Here is an 8938-nt window from a genome sequence, read left to right as displayed (position 1 = left end):
AAATACTTTGGAGATAGAAATTCAACAAAAATCGACAATGTTGTATTCTGTCTTTTAGTGGGTTCAAGCAAACGGCAAATTGTTTGACAAAGTAAGTCTTGTGAAAGTGTGAAACTCACACTACCCCAGTATACATTTTCAACATTATAGCATTTCACCCTTTTGACGTTTTTTCCTCTTGACTTTTATCAGTAATATCCTCATTGAAGGATGACTTGTACTCGACCTCGGACCAACTGCACTCAGTGAGGAAACAAACACGCTCACATAAATATTGCTCTTATTGCAAGCATAGACAGCAGAACACTTCTATTTTCACTTTTGTACACTGACTTTAGTTATCTGCTGCACTGACAAGATGCCTGCTCGGTGCGTGTTGGCGACTGGAGCCAAACTGCTGTGTCAAAACTGGCGTGTGACGTCACCATTGACCTTTTTCTTTTACACACACCCGGGAACATGAAAACAAAATAATGGGCTCTGTTGGCCACTTACTTAATAAACATACAGGACAAAGTGCGTCCTGATTCTTTGGTTCTATTTTAAAGGCCTACTGAAACCAACAACTACCGACCACGCAGTCTGATAGTTTATATATCAATGATGAAATCTTAACATTGCAACACATGCCAATACGGACGGGTTAGCTTACTAAAGTGCAATTTTAAATTTTGCGCGAAATATCCTGCTGAAAACGTCTCGGTATGATGACGCCGCATGTGACGTCACAGATTGTAGAGGACATTTTGGGACAGCATGGTGGCCAGCTATTGAGTCGTCTGTTTTCATCGCAAAATTCCACAGTATTCTGGACATCTGTGTTGGTGAATCTTTTGCAATTGGTTCAATGAACAATGGAGACAGCAAAGAAGAAAGCTGTAGGTGGGAAGCGGTGTATTGCGGGTGGCTGCAGCAACACAAGCACAGCCGGTGTTTCATTGTTTACATTCCCGAAAGATGACAGTCAAGCTTTACCATTGGCCTGTGGAGAACTGGGACAACAGAGACTCTTACCAGGAGGACTTTGAGTTGGATGCGCAGACGCGGTACCGTGAGTACGCCTGCAGCTGCGGCTTCCAAACATTTGATCGCTTGCCCGTACGTGCGTGCCGCTATGTGCATGTCACGTACGTAACTTTGGGGACTTTGGGGAAATATATGTGCTGTATGAACTTTGGGGAGGTGAACGGTACTTTGGGCTGTGGGATTGAGTGTGTTGTGCAGGTGTTTGAGTTGTATTGGCGGGTTATATGGACGGGAGGGGGGAGGTGTTTGTTATGCGGGATTAATTTGCGGCATATTAAATATAAGCCTGGTTGTGTTGTGGCTAATAGAGTATATATATGTCTTGTGTTTATTTACTGTTTTAGTCATTCCCAACTGAATATCAGGTCCCACCCGCCTCTCACAGCATCTTCCCTATCTGAATCGCTCCCACTGCCCTCTAGTCCTTCACTCTCACTTTCCTCATCCACAAATCTTTCATCTTCGCTCAAATTAATGGGGAAATCGTCGCTTTCTCTGTCCGAATCGCTCTCGCTGCTGGTGGCCATGATTGTAAACAATGTGCGGATGTGAGGAGCTCCAAACCTGTGACGTTACGCGCATATCGTCTGCTACTTCCGGTACAGGCAAGGCTTTTTCATCAGCGACCAAAAGTTGCAAACTTTATCGTCGATGTTCTCTACTAAATCCTTTCAGCAAAAATATGGCAATATCGCAAAATGATCAAGTATGACACATAGAATGGACCTGCTATAACCGTTTGAAAAAGAAAATCTCATTTCAGTAGGCCTTTAAAGGGCCACACACACGCACATACGCTACTCTCATAACACCTAACAAGACATCATGGTGAAGCCAGAAGTCGAGTTTCTTAACATGGAGACATTCTCAATACTTTTCTTTTGTCAAGCACAAAGAAAATAATATTTTAGTTAAATGTAAGTTGTGTCTTGGAGCAAAGATCCTATCTACTTAAAGTTACCGTATTTTCCGCACTATAAGGCGCACCTAAAAACCACAAATTTTCTCAAAAGCTAACAGTGCGCCTTATAACCCGGTGCGCTTTATTACGATTAATTTTCATAAAGTTTCGATCTCGCAACTTCGGTAAACAGCCGCCATCTTTTTTCCCGGTAGAACAGGAAGCGCTTCTTCTTCTACGCAAGCAACCGCCAAGGAAAGCACCCGCCCCCATAGAACAGGAAGCGCTTTAAGCAACCACCCGCCCCCGGAAGAAGAAGAAAAAACGCGCGGATATCACCGTACGTTTCATTTCCTGTTTACATCTGTAAAGACCACAAAATGGCTCCTACAAAGGACAAGGATCCGGTTCATAAAAAGACGCAATCTCTCCATCCGCACACGGATTACTACCGTATTTCACAGCAACTGATATTCCTGTGGAACGGGAGCACGTACGGTGAATATTCGCACCACAGGGAATGAGAAGTCATCCTTCACTGTGGTTCTAGCTTGCCATGCTAACTTCCACCTATGGTGATATTCAAAAGGAAGACCTTGCCAAAAGAGACCTTTCCAGCCGGCGTCATCATAAAAGCTAACTCGAAGGGATGGATGGATGAAGAAAAGATGAGCGAGTGGTTAAGGGAAGTTTACGCGAAGAGGCCGGGTGGCTTTTTTCACACAGCTCCGAAGGCGAACACACCTTCACTAAGACGGGCAGACAGCGCCGGTCGACATACGCCAACATCTGCCAGTGGATCGTAAATGCCTGGGCAGATAGTTTCGGTCACAACTGTGGTCCGAGCTTTCCGGAAGGCAGGATTCACAGAACTGCTGCACAACAACAGCGACACTGAATCCGATGACTTCGACGAGGCGGAGCCGGCCATTTTTGGATCCCACGCTTGCGCAACTTTTCAATTCGGACACCGAAGACGAAGAATTCGAAGGATTTACGAATGAAGAATAACTTCAGAAGGTGAGCGCTATGTTTATTTTGTGTGTTGTGACATTAACGTTCGAGCAACATTATGTTGCTATTTATTGCTCTACACCATTTTGAATTTTACTATGTTTGTGATTGCACATTTGCGTACATTTTGGGACAGAGTTGTTAGAACGCTGGTTTTCAATATATTATTAAAGTTTGACTGAACTATCTGACTGTTTTTTTGACATTCACTTTAGCGCAGCGTTTTTTTGACATTCACTTTAGCGCAGCGTAGGCGCGGCTTATAGTCCGGGGCGGCTTATTGGTGGACAAAATTATGAAATATGTAATTCATAGAAGGTGCGGCTAATAATCCGGTGCGCCTTATAGTGCGGAAAATACGGTAAAGTTAAAGTTGTCATGATCCGTTACCCGCATCATGGCATGATTTATGTTGGTTATGTTTCTGTTTTAGTCTGTTTCCTGGGTGCACACTCTTTCCCTGTTTACTGTTGGTTTCCATGGTCACTGATTCTCCTCACCTGTCTTAGTTTTGCAATTAGTGTTCCCACCAGGTGTTTTGGTTAATCACTCCCCTTTATAGTTTCCTGTCACCCAGCAGTAGTTGCTGGGTCAATGTTTGCTTTATGCAACATTTACGTTCCCCTGGTTTTCTCCTCGTTCTAGTAAGTTTGTGCACACTAGCATTCCTTGTTTATCACCCTTGGTGACATTTTATGTTTTGTTTAGCTCCACGCTTGCTAGCGTTTTCAGTTTTGTATTTTTTGATCCTGTCCTAAAAATCAAGCGTGGAGCTAAACAAAACATAAAATGTCACCAAGGGTGATAAACAAGGAATGCTAGTGTGCACAAACTTACTACAACGAGGAGAAAACCAGGGGAACGTAAATGTTGCATAAAGCAAACATTGACCCAGCAACTACTGCTGGGTGACAGGAAACTATAAAGGGGAGTGGGCTTTGTACCGAGGATGTCGTTGTGGCTTGTGCAGCCCTTTGAGACACTTGTGATTTAGGGCTATATAAATAAAGATTGATTGATTGATTGATTGAGTGATTAACCAAAACACCTGGTGACTAGTCTGCTTAGCAAAGCTACCTGCAGCCCTTTTATGACATATACCGCTTCCTGAATCACCTGTTCTCCTAAATATTGCTACCAAAAAATAATAAAATCCTAAAATGTTGAACATTATGAATAGGTTTTGAAAAACACACTTGCTAAAACACAGACAAACTGAGTAGTGAAAGAAAAGGAAACAGAAAAATCCTTTGAAAAAAGTAATTGGGTGAGCAGGTTTGAGTCTGGTTTAACATCATTTTAATGAATAAATGAACAAATGTAGTAGGAGTACCCTGCTTATCATGATGTGTACTAATGCACACATGTGCATGGTGTACAATTGTAGTACCAATGATTCAACTTGGAAAAACTTAAATCCACAATACGTATATAAACATGTGAACAGTACAAAAAGAAGAAAACTATTAATATTCCTACAATGTAGTGACAGGCAATTAAAAACATTGTGTTAAATATTTAAAAAAAATATGTGGATTAAACATTAACGGTATTTACACAAGGCATGGATCAAAGATCTTGTATAATGAAAAATAAACTAAATATATTTTCCTGGAAATCTTACAATGATAAAAAGTAGACATTTAAAGGTTAAAAAGTAGTATGGGAAGATTTGAAAAACGTTGGCATTAATAGCTTTGAACATTTACCATTCATGTGAAACTAATTGTTCATCTTTTTTTAACTGCAGGATGTGGCTTAAAACCTAAACTAAACCACACAATCAACAACATGACTTTAATATTATTTGTAGTATTGTTAAAACTACTGTTCAATAGTATATTTTCATGTTGGTAAAAAATATAAAATCAAGATATATTTCAGAAACAAAGATAGACTTATTCATAACTTCTTTAGTTTGACTATGATATAAAGTAAGACTAAATGTAGCATAATAAAACAAAATTTTCTTGAAAATAGTGGACAGCGTTAGGTAGAAACTGAAGGAATGATGAGAAGTCATTGTATGATCAATTGTCTCAGCATCATCCAACGATGGGGAGCGTGGTTACATTCAATCATGAAGGATGTGACTGTTCCCATTCCTACCACCCAGCACATTTGATTTAATTAATGGGATTGCACACATGCTTATATGACTGCTTCTATTTTTCTTTCATTGTTACCTCAATCAACAGCTGTCAAGATCAGTTTTAGACTACATCAGACAGGAGGGTGGGGACCCCCACACCCCCCATTGTAGGGCTTTGATAACAGGTCATCTTTATCTCAATTCACGGAAAATTTGATAAAACAAACCCCCAATTTTCCTGTTAGAAAAAAGCCCTTACTAAGGATACGAGACCCCCTTCAAGTCAACACACAGTGACTATAGCTGCAATAAATTCATATTCAATATAGTAAATATATAGATTATGGATTTCACATCTTTCAAAGGCCTGTCAAATTAAATATATAAAATATAATATTTAGTGGTGAAATAGACACATCTTTCATAGATTGAACTGTCAAATCTTAGCCAGATGTCAGAAGGCAGGACATGTACACCGGAAGTCAGGGGGCGGGACTTACATTCTTTTTAATTTTTTTTCCATATTAAATTTATATGATGTCATCACTTTTTGACAGAAAGTATATCCTATATTCTCTACTATATACACAAATAATTTAAAAGACTGACAGTATTGCAGTAAATCACACACTGTTCACTTTCTTAACATTTGCACAGAAGACAATCATTTTCACAGAACTATATCAGTGTGCAGTGTCTCATGCTGCATTTTAAGTGGGGTTACTGATTGCTTATTTTACTCCTGTTTTATGTTGGGTGGAGGGGGAGGAGTCACAGCCCTGCAATACCGTGTACCTCTTGCTTGGTATACTTGCTCGCCCCGGTATAAACTATTTGCTTGCCTAACAGAATTATTACCGCAACTTCCAGTGGACACATTTAGAACAGAAGTTTCTTTCATTAAAAAAACAGCTGAATTTTACACTTCGCAAACTCATATTGTGGGCCGGATTGAACCTGTTATGCCCGAATGTCGAGGGAGGTGGGGGTTGGGTTGTGGGTGTTGGGGGTTAATTGTTCATATGTCTCTGATTTGCACATCAATCAGTCTGAGGAGTATAAATTGGCATTTGGTTATGTAAACAGTTACCCAGCATCACAACGTCAGTTTTGATACATCTCAACAAAAAGGGTGTAGTGTAGGTTTTTGAGCATGCGCTAACTTGACACATGAGGCCCCAGGTCCCTGGACTGAAGAAGGAGTAACCAAGCACTTGAAGCATCATCTATCTTACTGTTCAGGAAGGTTTCAGATACAGAGAAGACATGGGGTCATGAGTAGATAAGATTATGCTTCAAATAATCCAAGTTTGTATGAATACCTCAGATATTTGTGAAAGAAGCAATGAGGAGGTCCTGGGTATGGTGGAACAAACTAAACAGCTAATTGATTATTTTGTGTGTTCTTATGTGTTTTACTGCGTCTGCATTATGTTGGAACCTTTTACAGCACACTGAACAACTAAATGGTTTTTCTCCAGCGTGTGTTCTCATGTGTCGACACAATGAGCTAATATTAGGAAAGCTTTTGCCACAAACTGAACACTTATATGGTTTTTCGCCCGTGTGTGTTCTCATGTGTCGACACAATGAGCTATTTTGAGAAAAGCTTTTGCCACAAACTGAACAACTAAATGGTTTTTCACCTGTGTGTGTTCTCATGTGATGAGTCACATGGCTATTTAGAGAAAAGCTTTTACCACAAACTGAACATTTAAATGTTTTTTCACCTGTGTGTGTTCGCATGTGTTCAATCAAAGAGCTATTTCGAGAAAAGCTTTTGTCACAAACTGAACAATTAAATGTTTTTTCTCCTGTGTGTGTTCTCATGTGTTGAGTCAAAATGCTATTTTGAGAAAAGCTTTTGCCACAAACTGAACAAATACATGGTTTTTCACCTGTGTGTGTTCTCATGTGTTCAGTCAAAGAGCTATTTCGAGAAAATCTTTTGTCACAAACTGAACAACTAAATTGTTTTTCTCCTGTGTGTGTTCTCATGTGTTCAGTCAAAGTCCTCTTAGCAGAAAAGCTTTTTCCGCAAACTGAACAATTAAATGGTTTTTCTCCTGTGTGTGTTCTCATGTGTCCAGTCAAATTGCTCTTTTGAGAAAAGCTTACGCCACAAACTGAACAAATAAATGTTTTTTCTCCTGTGTGTGTTCTCATGTGTCGAGTCAATTGGCTATTTTTAGAAAAGCTTTTGCCACAAACTGAACAACTAAATGTTTTTTCTCCTGTGTGTGTTCTCATGTGTTCAGTCAAATTGCTATTTTTAGTAAAGCTTCCACCACAAACTGAACAGCTCAAACATGTTTTACCTCTCTTCTTTGAAGAGCATTCAGAGTGTTTGTTGTCAGTGTGAGTCCTCATATCACCTTCACAGTCTTTATCGCTGCTCAAAGGTTCTTCAACCTCGTCTTCAGCCTCACTATCTGATAGTGGAGCTAAGAGGTTGTCTACTTGTGGTTTCTCTTCATCATCTTCAGTCTTCACAGAGAGAATACTCAGTGGAAACTTGGTGTAATCAGCTTCCTCTCGTCCTAGAAGACACTCTCCCTCCTGAGTGATGCAGAGTTCCTCCTCTTCCTTTTTAATGCAGGGTGGTTGTGGAGTCTCCTGCTTCAAAGTGGAGCTCCCCCCTAACTGAGGGGAAACTTCTTCTGCATTACCGATCAGCTGCTGGACGTCTGCAAGACACAAACAACAAAAACACAATTTTTTCTATGTACTGTATGTGTGTGTAGTAGGGTTGTACAATATACAGCTACTAATTAAGTATTGTGGTACTAATCAATTGAAATCGGTACTGTACGTGTTATTTTTTATATTCAGTAACTCAGTTACCGTTACTACATGATGCGTTACTTCATTATTTTATGTTATTTTTTATGTAGTATCGGCTAGAAACAGAAGATCTGAGTGTGTTTTATTGGAGCGCTGTGGTGTCGTCCATCAGTGTCACAAGGAAAAGAAGAGGCACGCTTTATGTGGGTGGGTGGGAGGGGGGGGGGGTGTCTGTGTTTACATCATGGCGAAGCCAGAAGTCGAGTTTCTTAACATGGAGATATTCTCACTACTTTTCTTTTGTCAAGCACAAAGAAAATAACATTTTAGTTAAATGTAAGTTGTGTCTTGGATCAAAGATCCCAGCTACTGCCCAAAACAGCAATTCAAATCTGCTGAAACAGCTACAAAAGCAACATGCTTCGACGAAGCCAGTAAAGAGAGACACACTTCAACTCCACCTCCAATAGCGGCTGGATTTTAACGGGGGGGACTGCTGGCCAGGACAACATTGATAGAGACATTGCAGCGTATGTGCTAGAAGACATGCAGGCTATTTCTACAGTGGAGTCACCCGATTTCAGGCAGCTGGACACAGTGGACAGTGAGTACATAAACATGGAAAGCGAGCTAAAGAACACACTCCAAACTCTGCCTCTGCTCATCATTCAGCACTGAAGGTACACACACCCTGTCAACTCTCTTATATACTCTTTCATTCTAGACTTCTAGAGTGTTTGATTATCACATCACTTTAAATGTATAGACTATAAAGTTCACAAACATAAAGAGGGATCCTAGTGGGCCAGGCCAATCTTTCCTTATCTCTAAACTAAAACTGGGGAAATGCGTAAAGTGTTCTGGGCTTTAGTACAGTGTTGATCGCATGAAGACATGATTTTATTTCCGAATTCCTTGAGAGAGAGAAAATGCCTGGTTAGGCTTTGTGTATGTCATGTGTGCCTTCCTTGGGTGAAGGCAGGTTTACAGCTATGTTGTTATTATGCTGTTTGTTACTTATGTATGTTATGTTGCAGCTGTTTAAAATAGTTTTGTCAATTTGTTCTGGCCCAAAATAAATTTGCCCTTTGAAACATATCTTTGTCTTTGTGTGTTGTATG

At 40.2% G+C, this 8938-nt stretch overlaps 2 protein-coding genes across 2 annotated transcripts in view; one reads left to right on the top strand and one right to left on the bottom strand.

Annotated features, from left to right (window-relative positions):
* The window catches only part of LOC133619281 (uncharacterized), a 260390-nt gene that overhangs the window by 87990 nt on the left and 163462 nt on the right, over positions 1–8938 (top strand). The window lies entirely within an intron of this gene.
* Positions 4226–8938, bottom strand: part of LOC133619339 (uncharacterized) — a 12597-nt gene continuing 7884 nt past the window's right edge. Inside the window, exon 2 of the mRNA XM_061980315.2 lies at positions 4226–7720. Within this exon, the coding sequence (XP_061836299.2) occupies positions 6417–7720 (1304 nt within the window). The 3' untranslated portion in view covers positions 4226–6416. The remainder of the gene's footprint in view (positions 7721–8938) is intronic.

The sequence above is a fragment of the Nerophis lumbriciformis genome, linkage group LG20 (genome assembly GCF_033978685.3).
Source record: "Nerophis lumbriciformis linkage group LG20, RoL_Nlum_v2.1, whole genome shotgun sequence".
NCBI classification, from domain to species: domain Eukaryota; kingdom Metazoa; phylum Chordata; class Actinopteri; order Syngnathiformes; family Syngnathidae; genus Nerophis; species Nerophis lumbriciformis.
Note: the sequence above shows the minus strand (reverse complement) of the source record. Positions and strands in the feature narration are given on the sequence as shown.